At 50.2% G+C, this 26,832-nt stretch overlaps 6 protein-coding genes and 2 long non-coding RNA genes across 9 annotated transcripts; 5 read left to right on the top strand and 3 right to left on the bottom strand.

Moving 5' to 3' along the window:
- Positions 1 to 114: 114 nt before the first annotated feature.
- Positions 115 to 2,245, bottom strand: LOC133143674 (cytochrome b5). Of its 2 annotated transcripts, none has more exons than XM_061265761.1 (5): positions 2,109 to 2,245; positions 1,228 to 1,356; positions 1,092 to 1,121; positions 988 to 1,022; positions 115 to 890 (listed from the first exon to the last, which is right to left on the bottom strand). In XM_061265761.1, exons 1-5 carry the CDS (start codon positions 2,226 to 2,228, stop codon positions 800 to 802), a joined length of 405 nt encoding a protein of 134 aa, XP_061121745.1. In that variant the 5' UTR covers positions 2,229 to 2,245; the 3' UTR covers positions 115 to 799. The 2 variants fall into 2 exon arrangements, with proteins under 2 accessions (XP_061121745.1, XP_061121746.1); XM_061265762.1 differs by having other exon boundaries at positions 115 to 887.
- On the top strand, positions 766 to 1,943 carry LOC133143675 (uncharacterized). Its single transcript, XR_009710459.1, has 2 exons — positions 766 to 905; positions 1,130 to 1,943. It is a non-coding gene; the product is annotated as an uncharacterized LOC133143675 (long non-coding RNA).
- Positions 2,246 to 4,250: 2,005 nt separating the features above from the next.
- dipk1c (divergent protein kinase domain 1C) lies at positions 4,251 to 6,557 on the top strand. The gene is made up of 8 exons (XM_061265756.1): positions 4,251 to 4,406; positions 4,690 to 4,893; positions 4,962 to 5,018; positions 5,103 to 5,272; positions 5,344 to 5,644; positions 5,766 to 5,930; positions 6,056 to 6,130; positions 6,205 to 6,557. Exons 1-8 carry the CDS (start codon positions 4,251 to 4,253, stop codon positions 6,346 to 6,348), a joined length of 1,272 nt encoding a protein of 423 aa, XP_061121740.1. The 3' UTR covers positions 6,349 to 6,557.
- Positions 6,558 to 6,813: 256 nt separating this feature from the next.
- On the top strand, positions 6,814 to 8,990 carry hus1 (HUS1 checkpoint clamp component). Its single transcript, XM_061265759.1, has 8 exons — positions 6,814 to 7,106; positions 7,338 to 7,465; positions 7,536 to 7,712; positions 7,803 to 7,910; positions 7,993 to 8,067; positions 8,140 to 8,239; positions 8,321 to 8,437; positions 8,532 to 8,990. The coding sequence occupies exons 1-8, from the start codon at positions 7,055 to 7,057 to the stop codon at positions 8,612 to 8,614; spliced, it is 840 nt and encodes a 279-aa protein (XP_061121743.1). The 5' UTR covers positions 6,814 to 7,054; the 3' UTR covers positions 8,615 to 8,990.
- Positions 8,991 to 8,992: 2 nt separating this feature from the next.
- On the bottom strand, positions 8,993 to 10,725 carry cavin4b (caveolae associated protein 4b). The gene is made up of 2 exons (XM_061265758.1): positions 10,282 to 10,725; positions 8,993 to 9,705 (listed from the first exon to the last, which is right to left on the bottom strand). The coding sequence occupies exons 1-2, from the start codon at positions 10,636 to 10,638 to the stop codon at positions 9,214 to 9,216; spliced, it is 849 nt and encodes a 282-aa protein (XP_061121742.1). The 5' UTR covers positions 10,639 to 10,725; the 3' UTR covers positions 8,993 to 9,213.
- A 662-nt stretch (positions 10,726 to 11,387) lies between these two features.
- tmeff1b (transmembrane protein with EGF-like and two follistatin-like domains 1b) lies at positions 11,388 to 15,405 on the bottom strand. Its single transcript, XM_061265757.1, has 10 exons — positions 14,825 to 15,405; positions 14,114 to 14,223; positions 13,903 to 14,032; positions 13,799 to 13,825; positions 13,501 to 13,597; positions 13,280 to 13,428; positions 13,054 to 13,101; positions 12,859 to 12,979; positions 12,570 to 12,731; positions 11,388 to 12,385 (listed from the first exon to the last, which is right to left on the bottom strand). Exons 1-10 carry the CDS (start codon positions 14,991 to 14,993, stop codon positions 12,301 to 12,303), a joined length of 1,098 nt encoding a protein of 365 aa, XP_061121741.1. The 5' UTR covers positions 14,994 to 15,405; the 3' UTR covers positions 11,388 to 12,300.
- Positions 14,178 to 15,683, top strand: LOC133143677 (uncharacterized). The gene is made up of 2 exons (XR_009710461.1): positions 14,178 to 14,312; positions 14,386 to 15,683. It is a non-coding gene; the product is annotated as an uncharacterized LOC133143677 (long non-coding RNA).
- A 771-nt stretch (positions 15,684 to 16,454) lies between these two features.
- On the top strand, positions 16,455 to 26,822 carry LOC133143661 (melanoma receptor tyrosine-protein kinase-like). Its single transcript, XM_061265736.1, has 27 exons — positions 16,455 to 16,747; positions 20,085 to 20,236; positions 20,296 to 20,503; positions 20,561 to 20,695; positions 20,774 to 20,842; positions 20,924 to 21,042; positions 21,103 to 21,244; positions 21,328 to 21,441; positions 21,523 to 21,649; positions 21,771 to 21,844; positions 21,923 to 22,013; positions 22,090 to 22,289; positions 22,443 to 22,575; positions 22,646 to 22,736; positions 23,117 to 23,274; positions 23,375 to 23,407; positions 23,503 to 23,647; positions 23,811 to 23,933; positions 24,009 to 24,107; positions 24,548 to 24,733; positions 24,797 to 24,952; positions 25,044 to 25,119; positions 25,199 to 25,345; positions 25,430 to 25,527; positions 25,608 to 25,751; positions 25,828 to 25,918; positions 26,185 to 26,822. The coding sequence occupies exons 1-27, from the start codon at positions 16,633 to 16,635 to the stop codon at positions 26,505 to 26,507; spliced, it is 3,549 nt and encodes a 1,182-aa protein (XP_061121720.1). The 5' UTR covers positions 16,455 to 16,632; the 3' UTR covers positions 26,508 to 26,822.
- The last annotated feature ends 10 nt before the right edge of the window (positions 26,823 to 26,832 follow it).

Raw genomic sequence — 26,832 nt, 5'->3', positions numbered from 1 at the left:
GGATTTTTTTAGTAGTTGATATGGAAAACAAACTTATGGATGGAAGACATTTCATTTTAAGACGTTAAAATTGTTGAATGAACAGTGTCAAAACGGTGAAAAAGATCACACCAGTGGAGGAAAAAAATGAACATTTAGTTTATTTAGAAAGGCAGATCATAACATTGTATTTGGAGCGCATTTATGTGATGGATATGTAGCTTATTTCCTCAAATGCAAACATGTCAGGTAACGTCAATCAAGTTGAAGGTAAACATCTAGCCGTCCGTTTACGTAACGGTCCCTTCTAGTGCGTCACTACAAATCAGCACTGACGTCACACCAACATTGATTCATTTTCAACCACGTGGAGACAAAAGATTGCCAAGGCGACTGTACTGAAATGAAATGGCGCCACTTGGTGGCAAATTTAATTCACTCCCGTCCAGTCGGATAAAACAAAAATCATAACTTTAACAATGCGATATTGATTTTTACTCTTCCACAAGAGGGCGCAATAAGAACTTTCCTTCGACTCAACGCAGCAAGAGGGCCAATCCAAATGTTGGTTGCTGTCAAGTGCACGTCCGTGCAAAAGCTACAAATGCAAACTTGGTGCGTGCCTAAATGATTTCATTTCTTGTGATTGCAGCGTTGACTCGTTCCAGCGTCACGGTGGCCACGTTGGAGCCAGTGGGAAAGAGGCCACGCCTCCTGCACCATTTCAAGTGTGACATCACAGACAATATCAAGAGCAAATTGCATCCATCCCTTGGTCCCACGGCAGCAGCCTGCGGCGGCATGACGTCACACGGTGATATCACAGCTCGCTTTCGGCCACGTACATGCGATACACCAGGGTGACGATGACTGCCGCCGCCAGCGGAATCAGCCAGTTGGGTAACCAGCTGCTGACAACAAAACAGGTTTGTATATGTGTATGTTTGTGTGTGTGCATGTGTGCCTGCGTGTGTGTGTGCCTGCATGTGTACGTCAGTGCGTCCGTACCTTGGCTCCTCCTCCAAAGTAGTCGCCAGACTTTCCTGGAAAAAAAAGCAAGCTCATCATCATCATCATCATGACATGCATGATGATGTCATCACAGGGCTTACCGCAGGCTTAGCCAATTTCTCTCTGTCATCCTGAACAGGCGCACGCATCCACAGACACACAAGACAAAGTGCAAAATCACATGAGTGTCCTTGACACATGTGTACGGTCAGTCGGAGGCATCCGCGGGCGGCATACCGGGTGCAGTTCTCCAACGAGCATCTGCTGGGCGACGGCGTGGGCGTCGGTGGAGTGTCCGACATCCTCGAAGCTCTCGGTGGCGTCCCCGCCTGCGTGCTCCCTCAGGACCTCCTCGCCGCCCGGGTGCTGCCAACGCACACACCTGGACCTTGAACGCCTCGTAAAAACGCTGGCTTTGATAACGCTTATCCAAACAGAAACGCATGCAGGCAAATGATGAGTGGTGCTGCCTGACGTGACCTCCAAAACCCCGGAAAGACACCCAATGGCAACCTTCAGCAAATGCTTCCATTTGCTGCAGTTGTGTTTTTGTAGTTGTGTATTAGTCTAGTTGTGTTCAGTGTTCTTGTAATTGTTGTCTTTTTCTAGCTGTGTCATGTTTTTCTAGCTGTGTCATGTTTTTGTAGCTGTATCACTGGAGCTGAAATTGTTGTGTTCTCTCCGTTATCTTGTTGTAATTATTGCGTCTCTGTAGGGTTGGTAGTTGTGTCCTTGTGATCTTGGAGTTGTACTTGCGTTCAGTGAGGGCCGTAACATGTTACCAAGTAACACATTAACCTAATATATTGAGTTGTCGTTCATGGATTCCCCTCACATGTGTACGTGAAACAAAATTAATAATTAACAAATAATTAAATGCATGAGGAGAGTAAAATCCTAACTAAAGACAGAGCAAACAACTACATGATAGAATACTTACCCGTCTACGGAAATGACGTCACGGTTGCACCGTGTCACTGTGTCGTAATTGTTGGCTTTCTGGAATTTCCTGTTGTAATTGTGTTTTGAAAGTTGGAGTTGTGTTGTTGCACTAGTCTCGCTATGTGTTTCTGGAGTTATATAACCAGTTGTGTTGCGTTGCGTCAACGCTCGCTCACCTCCTCCAGAAACCGGGTGACGTCATAGACCTTATGGTGTATGACGATCCAAGTAGACTTGATGGAGTTGTGCTCGGCGATGTCGTCAAGCGTGAAGTAGTTGAGGTCTTCTGCCGTCATCTTGCGTCTTTGTGCTTCTTTGATGGCGGAGGTGCGCCTCAAACTTTAACTTTGTGAACGTTTAACTGCTCGCGAACGTCAACATTCACGTTGCACCTATTTTCTGCTCGCCTTTCAATAATTCAACTCATGGCACTCATTATCCGCTTAGTACTTTCAAAATAAATTTAAATGGCGAGAAGTTACGTTTTATGCTTTAATCGTAAAAAGACGTATCCGGTAAGGTTGTGTTTCATTTCAGCGCTTCACAACACTTTAAACTTTCGCCCAATGTTTTTTGGGCACCGCCCCCTGCTGTATCGGCTCTCTAATTGGTCGTTCACCGCGCGGACGAGGTGAACGGTCACCTACGCCCAAATCCCCTAAAACACAAGATTTTTTTTCTATTTGCTTTTTTTGCTCCACCCTTAGGAACATTATGAAGGTCAATCACATCACGTGCAATTAGATAAAAGATCAGGACACCAGGAAGGAAAACTTTGCTGTCACTTGTCACGCTTAAGTATTAACAGGTGACAACGTCTGATGATGATGATGTAATTATTAGTTATTGTTAGTTCTAAGAGTGTTCCACATTATTTCCAATTTGGTGGACACATGTTTATGTTTGCTGCTGTCCACATGTTTGTCATCAAACCAGCAGCAGATGTTAGCAGCAAACAGCAGATGAGATCAAATTGCTTGTACTGAGTGCAGACCACCACAGACGAGTCAAACACGCCAACACGCATTCTTGTCTTTTCTGGCTCGAAGGAAGAAGCTAGAAAGCAGGCAAGACAAGCTTTGTTGCTGTTGACCGCAGGATGGGCTGGAGATGATGTCACAAATGATTTCCTGTCCGCATGTGGACTCCGTTTATTCGTGTTCACATTCATATTGATCCATTTGTTCTAGTGCTTTTTCGGGTCAGCTGCAGTCCAAATGGGCGAGAGGCAGTAGACACCATGGTCACGGGCCAATGGCAGGACTGCCGACAGACAAACGATTGGATTGGTCAGCAGTTAAAGTCAAGTAAGGTGACCCTGAGGGCTGGTGTTGCCCTTTTTTTTTTAAATGCGATGATGATGGCACAAGTCGTTGAACTAATGCAAGTTAGCTTGTAGCCTGTTAGCACCCTTGGGCATTTGCAATGTGTTTCTTGGCAACTTTCCATAGGACAGTTCGCTTGGGGAGGGTCAGTGGGGAGGAAGGCTTTAATTCAGCCAAGGCTGGCTGCCATGGTAACAAGAGGGGGGAGGTACACTAGTGTGTTACTATGAGGGCTTGGCCTTTCTCAAGACCACCACCATGGACACACATACAACCCTCCACCTGCCATGTGGGGGCATCCCAGAGCCACAAAGAAGACAGCTGTGAGGACAAGGCGTGCCCGAGCATGCACATGGAAAACAAAAGCGGGACTGCAGCATTCCAAGGCAGCTTAACAGTCTGCACCCAGGACAAAAGTGGAGGCCGATTTACGGGCGCATTTTCAGTCATCCCCAAGTTGTATTTGGGGAGGGGGCAGAACCACGGGGCGGTCTTTCTCAAATGTTCTGGGCCTTAACAGGAAGGGGCCACTGCTCATTTTGCAGGAAGGATCGCAAGCCGACGCAACTTTCCCGACCAGAGCAAAATGTGGAATGTCCCAACTCCTCTTTAAGCCGGAATACATCACTTGGTGCACTAGGTAACCTTTTCCGCTCCCCATTTGGCTTGATGACAAGCAAACTCAAAGGGACCTTTGTTGAAGACCAACCCTCAGGTCGCGGATTACCTCAGCGGGGGTCACTGGAAGGGAAGCACACGTTTCCTGGTCACCATTTGTCTTCCCGGGGATCCCGACTGAGTTGCAGAACCTCCCTGTCCCAGATGATCATCTCCAAAGGCGATGACGCCAAAGATGTTCAAGTCGTCGAGCCAGAGGCCTTGCGCATGGTTCCTGAACACGAGCTCGAGTCTGGCCAAGTTTTCCTTTTCCATTTTCTGACCGGGGCTCTCCTCCCTCTTGCAGAGTGGAAAAAGCGCCATCGGGAATCCGTGATGTTTGGCGTGGGTCGCCGGCGCGTGACCTTGGCGCTGCTGCTGGCATGCTCGGCGTCCTGGCTGCTGCTTGGCCACCTCCCGCCACTGCTCCGCGCCGACCTCCCGTCCGATGGCTGCACCGACGCCGCTAGTAAGGCGATCCTGCGCCACCTGGTGAGTCCTGCCGACGGACGCCTTTGCTTGCACACCCTTCACGAGAAAAGATGAATTAGGGTGCACGAGCAGCAGTTGCGGCTTCCTCTGCTGTGTCCCTGCACGTCTTTGACATTCCAGACTATTTATGGAGTCCTCTGCGTGCCCTTAATGGCTTCCATATTTATGCCTCCCAGTCACGGAGTGCGGCAGACCCCGTCGGGACCACCGGGAAGGGCTCGGAAAACAGTTCCGTATTTCGGCTGGAACATCGTCATGCTTCTCTGCTCTCCTTCTTCTCCAGTGTGCTGACTTTGCGGCAGGCTCGGCGACGGGCAACTTGTGCGCCGACCTATGCGTTCGCGGTCTAGTGGAGTACAAGCGTTGCCTCCACTACCGCAGCGGCAAGAAGGTGATGGAGGTCCACTGGAGGGGACGGCCCGTCATCCTCAAGTCCAAGCTGGAGAACCTGTCCTCCTACCAGCCCCTCGGAGTTCTCGGCTACCGGGTAGGACAAGAAGAAAACGAGGATGGGGTCTACGACGCTAAAGGTGTCCGCTTATTGTCTTCTGGCAGCAGGATACCACAGAGGACACGTCTCCTATGGACGTCCTCCTCTCCGCCACGATGGCGGTACGTGGACCACACCAGCAGTACTTTAGAACAAGAAAAGAAAAAAAAAAAAGGCAAATTTGCGAATGTTGACTAAACGCTCAGGTGCGTAGCTGGCTGGGTCTGGCCGAGCAGCAGGAGGAGGACGATGACAACAAAGGAGAGGAAGGAGCCAGTTCTCTGGTCAATCTGCGCTCCGCTGACAAGAGTTACTCCAGAGGCGAGCTAACGTCCTTGTGGTCGCTACTGCAGCAGGACGAGTACACCTTCCTTAGGTGCTCCGCCGCTGCAAGCCATGGCCGCCCGCCTGCCCAACTTTTGAACTTTTTCATCTCTCTCGGCCTAGAGTTCTGCAGGACCTGAGCGCGCATGTGTCCAAGGTGTTGGGCTCATGTGGGCACTTCTACGCCGTGGAGTCGCTGTCAGCCGGCCACGCCTGGGACCAGAACATCTTCTCCCTGGATCAGGAACTGGCGGCGGGGTTCAGCGGCCCGGACCGGAGGGGGATGTGGGCTGTTCACCACAAGGTCCACCGCATTGCGCTCAGCTTCCTGGACATGGTGCAACACTTTGACCGCGACTTCACGCACAAAGTCCATTTGTGTGACGTCAAGCCCGAGAACTTTGCCATCAGGAAGGATCTTACAGTCAGCATTCTTCTTCCTCGTCTTCTTCTTCTTCTTGTGCAAATGCTGAAAAGAATTAGCGCACGCTAGTCTGCACCTTTAATGACGTGCTCTGCGTCTTTCTTTGCTCTGTCGTGATCAGGTAGTGGCCATTGATGTGGACATGGCCTTCTTCCAGCCCAAGATGGAGGAGATCCTGGACCACAAGTGCAGCGCAGACGATGACTGCGGTTTCTTCGACTGCATGTCGTTGTGCGACCTCGGTACGCGACGCTGCCGCCGACAGCGCATCAACACCAACCTGCAGGTCGCCAATCGCCCATCCGACATCAATTGCTCGTCGCATCATCTTGATGAAATTGGAATGGAAACCATTGTTAAGGGCTGCACGGATCCATCAGTAATATTGCTCTTGTTGTTGCCGTTTATCAGGTAATCTGCCAGAAGATCTTCAGGCTGTGGTTTTCTCCCACGTTGCTCGGCGCCAAAGCGGGGCTCCCCCTACAGGTGAGTTGTGCTTCTTCTCCTCCTCCTCCTTGTTATCTTCTCACTCAGTATGTTTTTCTTCCGTCTTGGGGCAGGTGGAGCTGCAGAGGGCGGTGCAAAAATGCTCTGAGTCAGGTGACGCGGACAAACGAGGGAGAGGAGCAGGGCGGGATGCCCATGGGCGCCTCCTCAATGTCCTGAGTCGCCTCCTTCACGAGGGAGGCGTGCCTGACAAATGACGGGAGGATAGCAAAAACCATACAAAACATACAAAAACGGCAGCAAGGACCCCAGAGAACTCTTAAAGAAAGACTTTGAACTTTTGACACCTGGAATGATGTTTTACTTGCTGGTGGAAACTGCTTGACTGCATGCAGAGTACAATAAGCATCGATGAGTCACATTGTGTTTCACACTGCATCAAACTCTTAAAAAAACTTTAACACAGCGTGTGATTCGTATTGTTCATGAAACTTGGACTTGAAATGAAAGGGAAAAATAAGTGAAGCACCAAGTAAAATAACGCTGTTGGAGGCGTGACAACATTATTATTATTATTATTATTATTATTATTATTATTATTATTATTATTATTATTATTATTATTATTATTATTATTATTATTATTATTATTATTATTATTATTATTATTATTATTATTATTATTATTATTATTATTGTTGTTGTTGGCGGCGTGACAACATTATTATTATTATTATTATTTTATTATTATTATTGTTGTTATTAATATTATTATTTTACTTTGCGTGTTGGTATTGTGTCGGACGTTGAAGCGCTCAGCTACTGTTTCCGTTTCCGGCGGAGCTTTGAGGCGGACGGACCAAAAAATGGAGGAAGCGGGAAGCTTAAGCAACTTGACGGAGTAAATCGTGTCCCTTCACTTTGTTAACGTTTTCGCTGGTTGAAGTTGACTGTGAACATGACATGAAGTTTCGTGGGAAGATTGTCGACGTGGCTTGTCTCCACCATTTCACTCGTAAGAAACATTCTATTCGGAGCGAATGCTCGTTTGATTCTTATCGGAGTCGCATGTATTTGACATTTGACCCCGACTGAGGTGTGTTACGGTCTACCTTATATTTTTATGTACAATTAAAACCTTTGAAAACGCAAACCTGTTTCTGGGTTTGGTCATGAGAAGTTTGCAAGCTCAGATGAAAAGTGACAACTCTGTTAAGCAATAGGAAATGATGTTTTGATTTTGCAGGAGTGGTGAGCACCATTTCCAAGCTGACTAAGACATGTGTACTGCGTTTGACGCCCGATCATCTTTTTTTCATCCTCTGCGGCACGGTAGCAAACGGAGGCGTGGCCATGTGGTGCGAGCTGGCCCAGGTAACTACGCCCCCCCGCCCCACATCCCACTGTCGTCTTATTTTTCACCTGTGCGTCGCCCTCCCCGCAGGCCACTATCTTTGATGAGTACCAGATGGAAGGCCTGACCTCCCAGGACAACGAAATTTGTCTGGAGTTGACACCGGAGAACGTCTTCCGTGCGCTCAAGACCGTCCACAGTGCCAAAAGTGTCAAAGTCAAGCTGACCAACAAGCATTGCCCTTGCCTCACCATCCTCGCTGAGCTGGTCAGTCAACAAAATGTTACGAGGATGCTCCGCATTAGCCACAAGCAGTAATATCATAACGCAGTGACACCGTGACTTCCCCCCATGCAGCCAACCATGTCCAGCATCAGCCGCGTAGTGACGCACGACGTCCCCGTAAACGTCGTCCCTCGACGCCTGTGGCACGAGTTCAAAGAGCCCAATGTTCCCAACTTTGATGTAAGTGTGCGCCAGACCGCCATTGGTTTGCGCGCTTGTCGACGTTGGAGTCCTGCTTGATGTGGCATGACGTGTTTGTCAGGTGAGCATCTTCCTGCCGCCTTTCAAGACCTTGAAGAACGTGGTGGACAGGATGAAGAACCTCTCCAACTTCCTGGTGCGAAGGAATAACATCAGCACTACTGCTGCACCCAATGGCTTTCTTACTGAGCCTGTTTGTGCGCGTCAGGAGGTGGAGGCTAACCTGAGCGGCGAGATGACCCTGAAGATCGAGACGGACCTTGTGTCCGTCACCACTCACTTCAAAGACCTGGGAAATCCTCAATGGGGTAAAACTGTTAATGGGACTCCATCTGAGGTCACCTGACCCGACTTTCCTTTCTTGGCCCGGCATGACGGCGCCTCCCAAGACGACGCATCGCGGCGGTCTTGGGACGTCGACGCCATGGCACAGGTGCGCGTGGACATCAGGAAGCTGCAGCAGTTCCTGATGGGTCAGCAGGTCAACCCCAGCAAAGCCATATGCAGTAAGTGCAGCCATCATCCAAGCGGAAGTGTTGTCATTTAGTTTGCCTCGATGGCACTTGCACAGTCACAACGGGCACGTTGTCTGTCCTGCAGACATCGTCCACCAGAGGGTGCTCCACCTCTACCTGCTCCACCAGGACGTGTCTCTGCAGTACTTCATTCCCGGCGTGGCCTAGCCGACGAAAAAACAACTTCGACAAATTGAAACCCTTTGAGGGCACCAAAACGTACGTCGCAACATCAGCGTCCTCAGCAGGTAGGACCACATGAACGCAGCTTGTCCTACTTCCAAGTTGCTTTTTATGCAAGATGGATGCATACGCAGTCCCGCCCCCAACTAAGTGCCGTATCTTCCCGTCCATTTGCCGTACTAATGCATTATTAGCTGCTGGTTTTCCCAAATTGTCTTTATGTGGAAAGGTTTAAATGAAAAAAGTTGTTTGCCTATCTCTGTCAGTTGGGTTGTTTGGTGATTCCGTGGCTAGCTTTAGCGCCATGCTAACGCTGAGAAGACATAGTGATGAAAAGTCAATAAAAGCCAAAACAAGTTGAGCTCGTTGTTGCTTGCGGGTGCAATTTATTTGCCAATATCACATTCTCGCTCAACTCAAGTCGCTACACCAAGCAAACGCCGCCGCCATCTTGTTCCCGGTCCCCTACATGCAAAACATAAAAGAGTTCTTGTCAATGTCAACACGCAAGCTGATTGGCTATAAAGACTGTCCAGCATGAGCTCTTCTGCCCAAGGCATCCTTGGCCGGCCGGCGGGTGGGCGCTACGACAGCTGCTTCATGTCGTACACGTGCACCTCGCCTTCCGGGCGTGGCTCGTCCGGGACGCCCCGCCGGCCCTTGGGCGGCGGCACGGGTGCGGCGGCGGCGCCCCCATCAGCGGCAGGGTCGGCCCCCTCCTGGCCCTCGGCCACAGTCCTCTCTTTCTTCAGGACGTTCTTGGCCAGGGTCTCCTTGATGCGCTCGCCCGACTGGCGGATCTTCTGGCGCCGCTCGGCCGTCACGATGCGCTCGCCTAATTTGTTGACTTTGCTGCCCAGGCTGTCTCGCGTCCGGCTCATGTTGTCCCGCGAGAAGGTGGCCTTCAAGCTCTCCATGCGAGTCAGCCCTGTCTTCTTCTTGGGACGTGCCGCCGCCGAGTCAGCCTCCTCCACCACCATGTACTCCTCGTCCGAATCCGGAGGAAGCTCCAACTTGTTTGACTCCTCATCGCCTGCGTCGTTGCCCGGCGTTGCCGCTCGCACTTCCTGCTCGCCCTGAGACGTCACAATGAGAACACTTTAAAAATAACTTTCCCTAGTCATTTATTTTAAAAACATTTTGCACACTTTCAGCAAATCCTCTTGGAGATTGCAATGAGGTTTGCGATTCAAATTTGTTTTGGGCTTTTTAAAACAAGTTTGAGCTTAAATGGGAGACGCTGGCGTGTCAGGTGACGTGCGCACCTTCTTGATCCCGCCTCCCTAAATAGCGAGCGGCAGCTGTTGGCAGAGCTCAGCGCGCTGCGGCGAGCGGCTAAACATATCGCACGCTGCGATCGGGTTACTGCTGTGCTGCCAGCGAACCAAGCGCATAAGAGGTTTTTTCTTAGCATGGATGACGACGCTTCATGCGAGGGGTCAGCAGGCCATTGGACCACCTCTGACCCGCGAGGTCTTCTCTTCGACTTGTGCGCTTCCGCCACGTTGAGACGATTCATTAGGCACGTTGGCTTGTTTGCCTCGATGTGCCATTGTTTGTCATGATAGCTTGAGGCCAAAGTTCACGATAAAGCTTAAGGACACTTTGACGCGCTTACGAATGTTGAGCAATGCCGCCCGCTTGTCGCTCACCTGGTAGATGACCACTCGGAACTTGTTCTTGGCCAGGAGGTCCCCCTGCGTGGCCTCCACCTTCTTTACGCGCAGATTCTGGTTCTCCAAGCGCACGCGCACGTCCTTGATGTGCCTGCTGACCTTACAGGTCTTCTCCAGGAGTTTCTCCAGGCCGCCGACGGCGCCGGACTGCTCGGCGGCCAACTTGGCCACGCTGGCCTGAATGGCACGGACGGCGCTCTCCACCTCCAGCTGTCGCTCCTCCATGCGCTGCTGCGTCGCCTGCACGCCCTCCATCAGGCCGGCAACGCGCTCCAGCAGAGACGTCACGACCGCCGTGTCCTCCCCGCCGCCACACACCGAGCTGTCCGCCATCCTGCCTCTGCTCGCTCGCAGTCGCAAACTGGCAAGAGGAGAAGACGGGGAAGAGCAGTGGGACAGACGCGTGCTGGCAGACTCCACCCGAGGGGGTTAAGTAGGTGGGAGGGGGGGCGAATCTAAGAACAGAACAGGAAATGACAAAGTCGGCTTTCAAACAAGAGGGATGAGGTCGTGCTTGATACCTTTTTGCTCTGGTTAAGGTTTTTTTCTTAATCAGTAAACTGGCTTTCACCACCTTGTCAAAAAGCAGCAATCCATCACAAACGTGGCACTGACTCAGCGTATTGCCGGAGTTGAATGTCACTTGCTTTTTGACATGGCCTCGGCAATTTCCCCAATGTTTTCTTCTGTTTTTTTTTTCCTCTTCAAATTTAAAAGCACATCATGACCACTCATTGAGGTGGAAAAATATGCAGTCCCCCCTCGTGGAAAGCCTTTCTGGATCTGTCTATCAGCGCCACCTTTACCCTGCTAACACCCAACACTCCCCCTTGGTGAGTGGATGGGAAAGTTGTCAAACACAAGAAGATGAAGAATACCAAGATGAATCCCAAGGGAATGTTGAGCATGAGGAGACAGCCGGAGGGGAGGGGCTAGGGGGGGGGACTTCCCACACCAGCTGACACCTAAAATTACCCTTGCCCCCCCCATCCTTGGCCTGCTAGGAGCGCTCCGTCACTTTTTTCTGTCGCCCAGAGGGGTAGGCACCCATCAATTCCGCGACCAATCAAAGCACATGTTGATCAGTTACCATGGTGATTTACTTCTACAACAAGCACAGTGACAGTTGACAACAGCATGCAACAACTACGGCGCAGCCGCAAGCGGAACCGAGACTGGGACCGGAACCACTGGTGGCTGTCTCATCTAACACATAAAAAACGAGCAACATGGACACTTGCTACAGACATTGGATATTTCAAAACGAAAAAAAAGGTGGATGAAAAATCTTTGGACCAGTTTAACAAATGGTCAAGAAAACAAACATTGGAATGGATTTTCCGGAAAACCGTTGCTTTGGACCTGAAGAGTAGAAAAAACAAAGCATTTTGCTTGTAGTGTGACAGGACAAGTTGAGATGAGCGCGCCCTCTGGAGGACGCCAACAGCATCACGTGCGCTCAAGTGCCTCGCGGTGCCTTTTGGCAACCGTCCAGACTTGTGAAGTCAAATGTGTGGAGAATAAAAGGGTTACGTTAAGTTTAAAAAAGGTCCACAATGTGAGCTACAAACATTTTAAATAAGATTCTCCAAAATGTGCCATTTCATTCAAAAATGTAAACAAAAGCTAAGAGGCGTTAGCGTCCGAGCTAACCAGAAAACAAAATAGCTCATTGGCGCATTCCAGAGTCTGAGCTCGTCTGCGCTTGCCTCTCAGAAAAAATTCAGCAACGGAGGACACAAAACGCGTCCAGAAGCAAAATCAACAACGAAAGAAGATTAAAAAAAGATTTAAAAAATAATTATAATACAAATAAAAGAGAATTTCCCCCTGCCCCCAAACTAAGACTCCCTCAGGAGTTTAAAGTATCTGATGAGGAACGAAAAGAGGCACCACATGTGGGTTTATCAAAAGTGTCTGTGAAAAAAGTGGATCAAGTGGGAAAAAAGCAGCCAGCCAACCAGCGGTCGCAAGGCTACGCTAGGCTAGGCTAGGCTACATCATTCTGGACGATGTTCCTGATGGGAAGTGAGCCAAATGTTGCTTCTGCCTCCGCCCTCGCTTGGCCTTGTTGCACCTCCTGCAGGACAAACACGCGAAGCCCATGTTAAGCCAAAGGCTACATGCTAGATGGGCCTTCTCTTCATATCAACACTTAGCTTAATGCTAATTAGCATCCACATTGTGGTGCTTTAACCCTTCAAGCAATAGATTGAACCCGAACGGAACTTGTAGACGCAATATGACAGTGTCGGAGTACGTGCCTGGTGAAGCACATGACGAGGGCCACGATTATGGCGATCTGAACGGCGCCGATGATGCCGGCGATCAGGACGTAATGCAGCTTCTGGCCACTAGGGACAACGTACAGGATGTTGAAGTCCACCAGCTGGTTGCAATGAGGGCCACCGTACGACGCCGAGCACCTGAAATGCGTGTGAAATGTGAGTGTGCCTCGTGGCAGACATTTGCGTGGAGGTCACGTCACACACATGTGGGACGTGTTGCCGAATAGACGTGAGCGTGTATTACAAATGTGGCGGCGTGCCTTACCTGCATGTTGCCTGGTTGCTCCTCATCTCACATTGGCCGTGTATGCAGATAAGGGCGTGGTCTGGTGGGCAGGGGGCGGAGCCTTCCGCAAAACCTTCTCCCTCACCAGACTTGGCAACACCTGCAGCAACAAGAAGAGCAACTTGACGACGATGACGACAAAACAAACGCAAACAAAGCGGTAGGATTGTGTACCAAAGACGTCCGGTTTCATCTTGACGCCGTCGTCCTTCCTACTTTTGTCTGAAAGGCATGATAGGAAAAGTGAGGCCATGAAGCTTACGGGACACGCAAACCATCTTGTCCACCAATGTGGGGAGGTGAGCTCAAGTTTTTCTTCCTCTTTGATTTGCACACGCACACTGACACTTGCACGGATTCTGTACACAATACACACAGTGTCTGTTGAGTGGGCCGTTACCTTGGCAACGTCCCACGTGGCGGATGTCGATCTTCATCTGTTTGAGGCAGGACGCCTCGCGTACGTGACAGGGCGTGTCGTACGTCACGCTGTCGCCGCCGCAAACCGGGTTGTCGTTGTGGCCGTTACACACGATGTTACACATGCAGCTGTGTGTACACACACACACGTCAAGCGGTCATTTCAAAGGCGTGTGTGTGTGTGTCTGCGCGTGCACTCACAGCGTGTCCTCAGAGTCTTCATCACACTCAGCACCAAACTTGCAATTTCCACATTTGGACGATTTCTTGCCGCGGCTGCCGCCAGAACCTTCATCATCTACACAGGTGTGCACACACAGACACGCACGCACACACACACACACACACAACCACAAACACACTAGTTGTAAGCGTGTGGAGGAGATGTGAAGACTCTCACACACAATGTGTGTAAACAAGAGTGTGATGTATTGTGTAGTCGTGTCTGATGAGGAAATTTTGTGTGTGTGTGTGTGTGCACGTGTGTGTTTGTGTGTACCTCCATCTCCAGATCCCGAAGAGCCATCTGCCAGTCGGACGGAAGCAAACAGTAAGACATCATCATGAACACATGCATTAACATGGACTGTGTGTGTGTGTTACCGTGGTAACAGGCTCCCTCGGACACAATGCTGATGGCTCGCTGCTTCTTGCAGGCGGCTCGTCGCAGGAAGCACTCGTTCTGGTACGTGTCGCCGTTGGAAGCGCAGACGGGGACGAACTTCTTGTGGCACTGAAAGACGACACCAGACGGGCACTCGCTCGCTTGCGCGGCCAAATAAGCAAAGTGTGGCGGGCGGGTGGTCGCACATACGTGGAAGTGACACACGCACTTGATGTCGGCGCCGTTCTCGCGGCAAGTCCCGCCAAAACGACACGTGCCCGCGTCGCACACGCGCAGATCGCTCTTCTTCACTGACGCGTCTGCCGAAAGAAAAGGCGTCAAACGGCAACCGCTCCTTCCAGGTGGACTCGTGACCTCATTACAAATGAAGGCCACGCTCACACAGGAAGTGAGTGAGTGTCTTTTGGTTTTCATTTTCTTGTCATCTAACGGTTAAACAAGTCATCTTGTCCCAATTTCAGATGGACATTCCCACCACCACGGGCGTGTCTCCTCAACATTTGCATGAAGCCACGTGAGTAACACGCACGCTCACATATTTCCCCATATTCACTGAGCACCCCATGTATCAGTCAAACACCCCTGGAGAGAAGTAAAAACTGGAGCCATTCCTAGGAATTGACCTAATGTCACACACACACACACACACACGCACGCACACACACGCACACTCTCGCGTACACACGCGCAGGCATGCGATGCCCCGCCCTACATGCGGAGCTTGTAATTATCTTGAAAATAGCATCCCAGTTCAAGATGAAAACAACACGGCTGACCTTCAATATTCATGGTCGTCATGACGACGCAAACATAGATGACCCCTGCTGAGTTGGCGTTTCCTAATCATGTGTGCGCGTGCATGAGTGAAGCTGTGTTTGTGTGTTCGCGTGCGCGTGTCACCTGGACACTCGGCGTTCTTTCCCGGTCCACATTCGAGCGCGGCGCTTCCTCCTCCTCCTCCTCCTCCTCGAGCAGTTGCGCTCGTGGCGGAGGTAAGGCGCAGCAGAAGGAGTAGTAGGAGGAAGGACGATGAAGATGAAAACGAAGCGGTAGAGGCCACAAGAGCCATGATGGAAGAGCACGGGTTGATGTCAGAAGAGCAGGAAAATCACGCGCTTTTGTCTCCAAAGCCGCACGAGAAGCGCAAAGATGGCCTTCAGCGCCTCATATCGCCGACGAGGAGGAGCAGGAGGAGGAAGGTAGCACAAAGCGGAGCCCGCGGCGAACGGCGGCGACCCCCACGCAGACGCACGGCGACCCCCTCACAGCCCGTACTGCGCCTCCATCCCCCACAAGGCCAAACATCCAAACGAGCTTCGGCTTCTGCGGCTTCTCCGTCTTGCTCTTCTTGCGCTCTTCCGAGCGGTTTCAAGTTTTAGTCTTTTGAGATCTTCTCGTGGTCGTCGTTCTTCTTCCACGAACGAAGCTCATCAACAAAGGGCCGGCTCTGTCACGTGACCAGCGCAAGACCCCGCCCATTATTCCCCGAGAGACAGACCGCTTGGTGACGTCACTACGTTGCCGTGCTCGGTGTCCCGTGCCTACGTCACGTCTCGACGACGCACAACAAACAATACCGTCGCTCTTTTTTTTTTTTAAAAAATAAATAAATTTAGATCTACGTAATAGCATTACAAAACTATCACCAGAGTTGCTATTATTTTCGTATCCAGGCATTCAACCAAGTTGAAGGTTGCAAGCCAACTTGTTTTGCTTACATATATAGAATTTCCCAAATAAAATGACATAATTGCTAAAATGATTTTTTAATAAGAATCAATGCACCTAGCTTGGTAATGAAAATAATAAAACTTCCGCGTGTTATTATTCAGTTAACCAGCAGAGAGCGCTCCTGCAACGCATTCATTTGACTCCAATTGTCAAACCGAATGTTCAATAACTAGCGTCGAATTTACGCTGATAGTCGTTATTATTTGCAGCACGATTCTCATTTGACGGCTATTTTCATGATTAGTTAAAAAAAAACATAATTATCAGTTGCTCCAAAGAAGCTGGGAAAAAGGTTCGCAAATGTGTTTTGCAAACTATATTGATCGTTTGCGTTTAAATGAGTACTTTTCACACAACAAACAGTCAAAGACGCCTCAGGATATTCAGCTTTCCCACCATTGACAGCATTGATCCGCGCACACACAATTTGCCCCGAGGAAAGTGCACGGGAAGATTATTAAATTTCATGCAAACGTTCTTATGATAAAGCCGGCAGGGCTCATTAGTCTACTCCCTCATCGTCATCGCCTTCATCTTCCTCTCCTTCCCTCTTTTTCTTCACAAACCAGGGAACTTTTAGTTTGCTCGCACACAAGAAAAAAAAAGTGTCAAAGCAATGAAAAAGAAATGGGTCAACATTATGATGATAAATCCGGTAAAGCTTGGCGACCCCGTGAAAACACAAACCGTTTTCAGTAAGTGCTTTTAATGACTTTCTACTTTTGAAAGCATGCCAGCTGTCAATCAAATCACGGTGCCGAGTGAACTGTGAGAAAATGAGCGAGAGGGCGGGGGAGAGGTGTGTGTGTGCGCGCGCGCGCAGGTTGTCACAACGTGGTTTTTGTCAGACAAGAAGTTCTTCCTGGCTGGTCGTCGTCTCGTTATGGTGCACGGTGGAGGTACCGTTCCAAGTTGATGGTGGTGCGGGTCTTCACCAGGCTTTTAGCGGAAGTGGAGGGGCGCACGTGCACGTGAAGATGTGCCGAGGCGCGGCGGACTTTTTGCTTCTCGCTCGCCTTCGTCTTTTTATTCATTTGGTTCTTGTTGTGGTTTTGATGCCGGACGCGCTCTGCACGCCAACCGACAGGAAAGGTACGACGACCGGCAAACTAACCTCTCGTTACCTTACGTTACTCAATTCCCGCGTTACATGCACGGGTTTGACAAGTTCAGCGACTACTTTGACACCATTGACGTCATCATCCAGTACAGTGAGTGAGGTGACCTATTTGAAAAACATCTGTCGGTCATGATGAAGAATTCTTGGAACTTTGTCAAAAATCACATCACGCTCACTTCAGCCGATTGCGTGAGCGAGCATAAGTATCGGGGCGTTCGATACCACTTTCTTCCCAGACCTACACCAGTACGAGTATTTAAATCTTGAGTAGTCACTGATACCGATATTGCTGCTACCACAAGTAATTTCAATACATTACCCCCCTAAAAAGTATAACAATGAGATATATATTCCAGTATAACAATTTTTGTTGTGTGTAATTCACAAGTCAACATTCCACACATAAGAAGCCCAAATGCCTTGACATACGAGAACAACCACCAACAAATAAAATGCCTGACTAAAGGAATGGCGACCAGTCTTTTCCTCATCTTGACGTTGGCCGGCGACTAGTTGCTTCATCATTTGACAGTGTAGATGATGGAAGCTAACATGTTGGATGAACCGAGATGAAAATCACAAGCGTCTTCTTAGAAGCCTTGAGAAGCTTCCGCTGGGTGGGAATGACCTTGGCTCCGTGTGTGTGCGAGTGGATGTGTGTAAATCGATAGACAATGTGTGTTTATGTGGAATTGCGTGTTTGCGTGTGTGTGCATGTTTGTGTGGGTCCGCTTGTGTGGGTTTTTTGTCTGTACCCATCCGTGTGTGTAAATAATTATTGTGTCTACTTGTGAGTGAGAATGGAAAGACATAGTCCGAGTCACAGGGTAACCATGGCGACACGGACTTAAGTGTGGTTGACTCGTGCGCCGGCAGGTGAGCGAGCACTTGGCAGCCGTGCTCGCAGCCTGCGGGATTGTTAGTTTTGGAATCCTGGGAATGTGGAGGTCAGTGCACGTTGTCGGGATTAAACATGTTCAACCTGTCGGCGCGCAGGTCAAAGGTCACAATGTCGACTCTTAAGCACAAGTCACCCAAGAAGTAGGACGTGTCCACAGTAAAAAGGCAGCAAAATGGCAAAGATGCAAAAAACAGAAAAACATCATGCGTGTGTGTTGTGTTTATGTGTCAAACTTTCTTTCTCGTGTGGGCGTGTGTGTGTGGGTGTGTGTGTGTTAAGGTAAAAACCCTTACATCACAGCACAGACAGCGAGCTTGAGGGAAGACTCTCACTGACAAGTGCCGACACTTTCTGCGCGCGTGCGCACATTTGTGTGTGTTTTGTGGAACATGTTGGAACTAGTGCGATGTTGCGAAAGTGAACAAAGTGTGCGCTCCATCAGAGTTACTTGCACATGCGTGCTAAATGTTAGCTTGCCTGCGAGCATCCTCAATGTGCAATTTAATGGTTAGCATGCTAACAGGGAGTAGTTGACTCGTCTACAGGAACACGTTTGTTGGGTGTTCACAAGTGTGTGTGTGTGTGTGTGTGTGTGTGTGTGTGTGTGTGTGTGTGCGTGCATGTGTGTCTGTGTGCGTATGTGTGTCCGTGTGAGTTTGGGTGGGAATCAAGCTGGTGAATGTTTTCAGCTGGCTGACACATTCCTCACACGCATGTGTGTGTGTGTGTGTGTGTATGTGTGTGCACGCGCACGCGCATGTGAGAGATTAACACACAAGGCCGTTGTGTTGTTGTTTTTGTGACATGAAGTGCGCATGTGACCTGTGATCCGCTTTAAGTGTGTTCGATAAGTCAATGACACCGCTTTAGTCAAAAAGTGTCAGTCGATGAACTTGAATTTGATTTGAAGGCCTTTGATGGTTTAGCTGCAGGCAAGGTCACCAAAGTCAACTCAACTTACCGTTTTTTTCCATGTATAATGCGCAAAATCTAACCAATTTATTGTCCTAAATTCTAGGGTGCGCATTATACATGGGTCAATTTTATTTTATTTTTTTATCCGGATATCATACGAAGGCCGCCATTACAGATGCGCTTTCTTCTCTACTGTTCATTTCAAACACGCTCCATACGAACACAATGCTCTCGTGTCAGACGCTTGCTCGATCATCTGCTCGTTTGCTGTCACAATGTACCCTACACAAATCCGAAACATTTGTTCGCTATCGACTCCGAGTGTGCTAGCGCATGCGCAGTGATACTGACCGGCAGAATAACATCCGGTCGTTCCCAAAGATGATCTTTTTTCTGAAATAATTTTACGTTTACGGACTTAAGTAGGAGTCAAAATTTGGGTGCGTATTATATATGGGTACAGGCTTTTTTCCAGCATCAACATGCCATTTTTAGGGTGCGTATTATACATGGGGGCGCATTATACATGGAAAAAAACGTTACTTTCATCAAGCTTGCCTTTCCCAGCTGAAGGTTTTATTGAAAACTAAACAGTAAGCATTGAGAATACTTAGAACACGAGGAAAGGTCGCTTAGCTTAATGCTAACAATGCAAAACACTATCAACCTCAACACACGCACAGAATTAGATTTGATGATGTCATCAGGTGGCATGACCGGCAAAGTCGAGGTGGCCTGAATGTTAGTCATGAGTGGACACTGACAGTTTGTTGACAGCAGTGACTAGCGCGTCGTTACAGCTAATTGTGAGCGCACACACATTCCTAAAGGACTTGTTGTCATGACTGCGGCGTTCATGCAGAATTTCGGGGCTGTGTGTGCATTGTCTGTTTTGTGAAAGAGTTAGCGTTTAGCATTAGCGTTGAGCTGAACAGCAAATAGAAGACTGAAGAAGACCAGCACAAGTGTGTGTGTGTGTGTGTGTGTGTGTGATCGTTTACGAGTGTGTATCACTTGCCTCTATGCGTGTGCGTGATTCTGTTCATGTCTTTGCGTGTGCGTGTATGTTTGCGTACCTCCACACGTGTGTTTGTCAAACCTTGACCTAATGTCAGCCGATCAATTCCACAGAACCACAATGTGTATTTTGCGCGCTTCTTCTCGATAAATATTTGAGAGGTGTCTTCTTCTTTGCGACGTGTCATCGAGGGGGTGTGTCTTCTTTGAGGATCCGAGGCAAGCAAGATCCAGAAAGATTTCATTCCTTACGCTTCACCAGCCACGCAGCAACCAAACAACTTCCTTGTCTTCTCACGTAGTCGTACACTCATGGCTACACATCACATGACTTGAAAGTTTAGGCCGACCAACCTCAGTATATCTATTTCCTATGAGAAAAATATCGAGGCACAGCACGGAACAAAAATGTCAGCCAAAGCAGATCCGGTGGTTGATTCTTGCACCTTCTGCTATCTCATTTGTGTGTGTGTCAGTGTGTCAGGGGATGAGCAACCAGCTATCGTTGCTGGGCACGCGCGAGAACCACTATGACAACATGGTGCGCATGTACAGCAACTGCTCGGTGGTCCTGGACAACCTGGAGGTGACGTACACCCTGGACCACCAGAACCTCTCCTTCCTGCAGGTAGGCGGCACCGTCGGACTTGCCTCCCGAGACTTTTCCTTCACGCGGCTTGTATTCAGTCCATCCAGGAAGTGGGCGGCTACGTGCTGGTGGCCATGAACGAGGCCCGCATCGTCCCGCTACCCAACCTGAAGCTGATCCGAGGTCAGAACTTGTACGAGGGCAAGTACGCCCTGTTGGTCATGTCCAACTACAACCGCAACCACTCGGCCGGTGCGCTGAACTTCACGGGCGGGCTGGCGCAGCTGCAGCTCAGCAACTTGACCGGTGAGGTCCCGATTCTGGAGGCTTCTGGCATTTCTCTGAATGCTTTTTGTGCTGCAGAGATCCTTCGAGGAGGAGTGAAGGTGAGCCATAATCCCTTGTTGTGCAACATGGACTCCATCCAGTGGTGGGATGTGGTGGACAAAAGCAGCAATCCCAGCATGCTTTTCAAGAAGGACGACTTTGCGCGCAAATGTACGCATGCGACCACGTGACGCCGCCGCCTGCTCTTCTTTCTCTCCGCCTTTGTGTCTGATTGCGCCTTTTGTGCAGGTGAGCCTTGCCATCCCTCGTGCATCAACGGCTCATGCTGGGCGGCCGGACCGGAACACTGCCAGATATGTAAAGGGATTCACACACTTTGAACATCCCTGCATTTTCCAAGTTGGACTTATTGAAGTTGTCGTTGATCTCGGTCCGCAGTCACCAAGTTGTCGTGCGCCGAGCAGTGCAGTCGAAGGTGCCGCGGGCCCAAACCCAGCGACTGCTGCAACGAACACTGCGCGGCGGGCTGCAGTGGCCCACGGGCCACCGACTGCCTGGTCAGTGTTGAGGCGCCACCGCTGCTAGCCATGCTAGCTTGACGACGCTTTTGCTTTCAGGCCTGCCGGCTATTTAATGACGACGGCACCTGCAAAGACGCTTGCCCCCCCGAGAAGCTCTACGACCTCAAGACACATCAAGTCGTCAACAACCCCAATGCTAAGTTCACCTATGGCGCCACCTGCGTCAAGGCCTGTCCACGTAAGACTTGTGTGCCGGCACGCCCGTGGACACCTATACTTTGCCACACGAATGTGTGTTTCTGTGTGTGTGCACGCGCGCAGGCAACTACGTGGTGACGGGAGGTTCGTGCGTGCGCACGTGTGGCGCCGGCATGTTCGAGGTGGATGACGACGGCATCCAGCGATGCCGCACCTGTGAGGGAGCTTGTCCCAAAGGTAGGAAAAGCATAAAAAAAGTGCAAGAACATGAGCGGGCCCTCTCGCCACACGTTGTGTATGCGCTCTTGTGCCGTGCAGTTTGCGACGGGGTGGGCGTGGGCGCTCTGGTCAACACCATTGCCATCAACGCCTCCAACATCGAGTTCTTTCAGAACTGCACCAAGATCAATGGTGACATCTTCCTCATCGAGACCTCCTTCACCGGGTCCGTTGGCGGCAACATAGTGGCGTATCCGTTAGCATTAGCTGTTAGCATTTGCTAGCTTTGCTTAGGTTTCAGTCCCCCATTGTTATGCTTTGTAATGCTTTCTGATTGGTCCCCGCAGAGACGCCCACTACAAGATCCCGCCAATGGACCCGGCCAAGCTGGAATACTTCCGGACTGTCAAGGAAATCACAGGTAGCTGAAAATCCCGATTGGTCCGCCTCGCTGCTTTGTTTGCCAAAGCACGTTAGCATGGTCGCTGGACCTTTGCAGGATTTTTGCTGATCCAGGCGTGGCCTGAGAACCTGACGTCTCTCGCCGTCTTCGAGAACCTGGAGATCATCCGCGGCAGAACCACACGAGCGTAAGCAGCCAGCGCGGCCGAGACGGCAAGTGGCAACTCGGCCAACGCCTGTTTTTGTCATCGTGTGTGTCCTCAGGCAACACAGCTTGGCCGTGGTGAGGGCCCACAACCTCCACTGGCTGGGTCTGCGCTCCCTGAAGGAGGTCAGCGCCGGAAAGGTGACGCTCAAGGACAACCCTCAGCTCTGCTACACGCGCAGCGACCAGTGGACTCGCCTCTTCCGATCTCCAGACCAAATGGTCACCGTGAGGAATGTGGCCTCGCCGCAACTCTGCCGTGAGTTCATGTTCCCCTCATTTCGCTGACGACTCCGCTATCTAAAAATCAGCGATGGGCAACGAGGCCCGGTGAAAACGGCGGCAAAGGAAGGAAGGAAGGAAGGAATGAGTCTGGCCTTTACTAATAGAACATCCTTGTCTTGTCATGCAGAAGAACAGAACCACACATGTGACCCAGAGTGCTCCCAAGAAGACTGCTGGGGGCCCGGCCCCACCATGTGCATGTCGTGCCGGCATTTTGAGCGTAGGGGGCGCTGTGTGGCCTCATGCAACCTGCTGCAGGGGTAGGACGCCCCTTCACCCCTGCCGCCCGCCATCTGTCAAACAAACGCTTACGCGACCGTGTGTCCGCAGGGAGCCCAGGGAGCTGGCGCTGAACGGAAGCTGTGTGGAATGTCACCCCGAGTGTCTCCCCACCCAGGGGGCGCCCACCTGCCACGGACAGGTCACACACACACTCTTTACCTTGTGCTAGATTTTCCCCCATTAAATCCAGAAAAGCTTTGAGAATTATTTTTTCTTTGAATTAAAAAGGGGTATTTCTAAAGAAATATATAAAAAAATTCTGCAAAATAATGTGTTAGTTCTGAATAGAATTTCTGCCTTTTTTCTTATTTACTTGGAGACTATAACCCCAAAAATCCAGAAAAGCTTTGGAGAAAAAAAATATTTTTTAAAATTAAAAATGGGTAATTAAAAAAAATTTTTTTTTTTCAAAAATGTATATCTTTTCACAAATAATGTCAGTTCTAAATAAAATTTCAGCTTTTTTTCTTTCTTTTTTTGCTAACTTTGAGGCAATATTTTCATCTGTTGTGTAAGCAGGGTCCCGACCAATGTTCCCAGTGCGCTCACGTCCAAGATGGCCCCCACTGCGTGCCGCGCTGCCCTCATGGCGTGATGGGAGACGGCGACATCACCATCTGGAAATACGCTGACGCCCAAGCCCGCTGCCAGTCGTGTCACCAGAACTGCTCTGAGGGGTAAGCAGAGGGAGAACTTTTTGGAAAGCATTTTCCAAAAGTGCTTGGACAGAATCACAAATGAAATGACGTTTGCGGGCCTCTGTGTGTTTGTGCGCAGGTGCACGGGGCCAGGATTGTCGGGATGCTTCGGGTAACGTGGTGACCACATGATGTTCGACACGCCTGCGGCATTCGTGCCTCGTGGAAAAATTTCAAGGTGTTTTCCCGTGTTGTGTCCTCCATCAGTGCTGCCAGGCACTCCACGTTGGCGGTGGGCGTGGTCAGTGGGCTCCTGCTCGTCGTCATCTTATCATTGGTCGTCTTCGTCTTGCTCCGGCGACGCCAAATAAAGAGAAGGAGGACCATGCGGCGCCTCCTGCAGGAGAGAGAGGTACTTTGGCAGTGCCGTAAGATGATGACAGAGTCACAGAGCGCTACTTTTCTCCGGATGAAACTCTTCCACTCGACATAAAGACGCCACAAGTTGGCACCAAAGAAAAAAAATAAAATCATAATTTCAAATGGCACTAAAATGCTGTAATATGTGTGTGCAGCTAGTGGAGCCACTGACCCCCAGCGGCCAGGCCCCTAACCAGGCTCTGCTGAGGATGCTGAAGGAGACGGAGCTTAAGAAGATCCGGGTTCTGGGCTCTGGAGCCTTCGGAACCGTCTTCAAAGTAAGACGTGGCCACTTTGCAGGTTAGCACTTTGCGTATTGCCAGTGAGCGTAAGCGAGCGTTGCTGTCTTTCAGGGACTATGGATCCCTGACGGCGAGGACGTGAAGATCCCAGTTGCCATTAAAGTTCTCAGAGAGGCTACATCCCCAAAAGCCAACAAGGAAATCCTGGATGTAAGCCTTTGTTTTTTTGTCTTCTTCCTCATATGTACTTGATAAAGTCTATGATACCATGAGCCAGTCAGCAGGGGTAGGTGGATCTTTGTCATCCTTGTCTTTTTTTTCTCTCCCGTGTGTAATATACAAATATTGCTTTGGCGCCATCTTGTGGTATCTCGGGGAAATTAACTACTGTATGTTGGTCATTTATTTCATCGCGTGTGTATCAATAACTTGCGCATTGATAGCATCAAATGAACTGTAACCAAGCAGCGGGTCTGGAATTCCACCCAGTCAACTTAAGAATCAACTTAACCTGTTAAAATGGAAATGACTGCCATTGTTCCGTCTCGCTTTTCTACTTTGTTAACTGACACACCACACGTTCAAAGATGTAAATCGGTAGGCACCTAGCATGCAAACGTGAGTGTCTAACGTGGCGGTTTGGCCGGCAGGAGGCGTACGTGATGGCCAGCGTGGACCACCCCCATGTGTGCCGCCTGTTGGGAATCTGCCTGACGTCATCTGTGCAGCTGGTGACGCAGCTGATGGCGTACGGCTGCTTGCTGGACTACGTGCGGCAGCACCAGGAACACGTGGGCGCACAGTGGCTGCTAAACTGGTGCGTCCAGATCGCCAAGGTAGGCCAGCCGCCGCTCGCAGCCGTCGCTCTCCTCGGGTGACGGAGGAATTTCCTCTGGCAGGGAATGAGCTACCTGGAAGAGCGCCACCTGGTGCATCGAGATCTGGCGGCCAGGAACGTGTTGGTGAAAACGCCCAATCACGTCAAGATCACAGACTTCGGTCTTGCCAAACTTCTGACGGCCGACGAGAAAGAGTACCACGCGGATGGAGGAAAGGTGCGTGATGCTAAGCTATAATCCTGAGCAGGTCAACCAGCTTCTCTGATGTCTCGCTGGTCTTTGTACTTGGTACTTGCTGTTCCTTCAGGTCCCCATCAAGTGGATGGCCTTGGAGTCCATCCTCCAGTGGACGTACACGCATAAGAGTGACGTTTGGAGTTACGGTGAGTTGCCTTCCATCACCCCCCTCCCCCTCTTAAATGACCTCAGCTATCAATCAACCAAGTCCCCCGCCCCTAATAGGCGTGACCGTGTGGGAGCTGATGACATTTGGGTCCAAGCCATACGACGGCATCCCGGCCGGCGAGGTGGCGTCGCTTCTGGAATGCGGTGAGCGCTTGCCACAGCCGCCCGTCTGCACCATCGACGTCTACATGCTCATGGTCAAGTGTAAGTGAAGTCCAACAACAAAGTACTTCTACTCGATTACTTGACACACTGGTGAGCAGGAACGTGACAGCATGTGCATCACAGGTTGGATGATCGACCCGTCCAGTCGGCCCAACTTCCGGGAACTCATTGTGGAGTTTTCCAAGATGGCGCGGGATCCCAGCAGGTACCTGGTACTGCAGGTAGGTTAGCTGTAGCATTAGCATTAGCCTAGAGCGATACAATTTGAATTTGTTCTGACTACGCTTGTGCGCGCCCGCAGTGCGAGCCGCCCAGCCCGTCCGACAGCAGGTTCTACTCGCGCCTGCTGAGTTCAGACGACGCAGACGACATGGTCGACGCCGAGGAGTACCTGCTGCCCTTCAAAGGCCCCGGTGGCCATAGCGAGACCCCCTGCGGCGCCGCGGTACAGAGTCGTCTATATGGTGGTGGTCGTTTGGCGCCGTGATACGGCTCTAACACCTCATTTTCTGCATCTGCAGGCTCATCCTGCGCGAGCCAACAGTCTCGCCATGCGCTACATCAGCGACCCCACTGGAAATGTGCTTGACAAAGACCACCTCGGTGGACACGGTAAAGACGCACACACGCGTATGTACCGTAGTTTTTGGACTATAAGTCGCGTTGTTTTTCATAGTTTGGGTGGGGGGGCGACTTATACTCGGGAGCGACTTATATACATATATATGGTTTTTTTTTTTCACTTTTTTGGGCATTTTATGGCTGGTGCCACTTATAGTCCGAAAATTACGGTACTTGGCTAAAACTTGCAAAAACCTTGACTTTGACTTAAACTAAATGCATGACAAGTGAATATGGTCTGAAAATGTTTGCCGCAGACTACGTGAACCAGGGTGAGGGTGGTGGCGGCAGGAGATCAGACTTCCACAACCCCAACTATGAAGATGCCAGCGCATTTTGGGGCTCTGCTTGGGCTTCCTTCTCACAGGAGGACACAAAGGCCGGCCCCCAAGTCCAACACGGACCTGAATACTTGAATACGGCACAAAACTCGCTGCCCCGTGCCGCCAGCCTGGACAACCCCGACTACCAGGCCGACTTCCTGCCAGGGCCGGCACCGCCCGACGCTTTGTTTGTGCCGGCCGCTCAGAACCATGAGTATCTGGGCTTGGCCACTGCCGTGCAGACGTCCACCTGCTAGGGGGCGCTGGAACACCAAAATATTGACTCATGAGCTCTCGCAAGTTTTATTTTATTTTTAAATCTCAGAAGAGCATTCCAGAACTCAAGTGAACAAAAGGAGAAAAACAAGATGAAGACTCATTTAAGTCTTGATGATCGTGCATGCCACACACACCCGCATGTTGTTTGAACATGTTTGTTGAATGTTGACCATCCACTGCTCTTTGTATGTAGCTTTAGTGTGTAGCTTTTTAGTTTTAATTTATGTAAATTTATTATTGTTAAGTTTGGAAAGAAGAACATGTGAATTTGTTGTCTTAAAATGTTCAATCAATGAATAGTCC

The sequence above is a fragment of the Syngnathus typhle genome, linkage group LG19 (assembly GCF_033458585.1).
Source record: "Syngnathus typhle isolate RoL2023-S1 ecotype Sweden linkage group LG19, RoL_Styp_1.0, whole genome shotgun sequence".
Classification (NCBI taxonomy): domain Eukaryota; kingdom Metazoa; phylum Chordata; class Actinopteri; order Syngnathiformes; family Syngnathidae; genus Syngnathus; species Syngnathus typhle.
The sequence above is the reverse complement of the archived record's forward strand: the minus strand, read 5'-3'. Positions and strand labels throughout refer to the sequence as shown.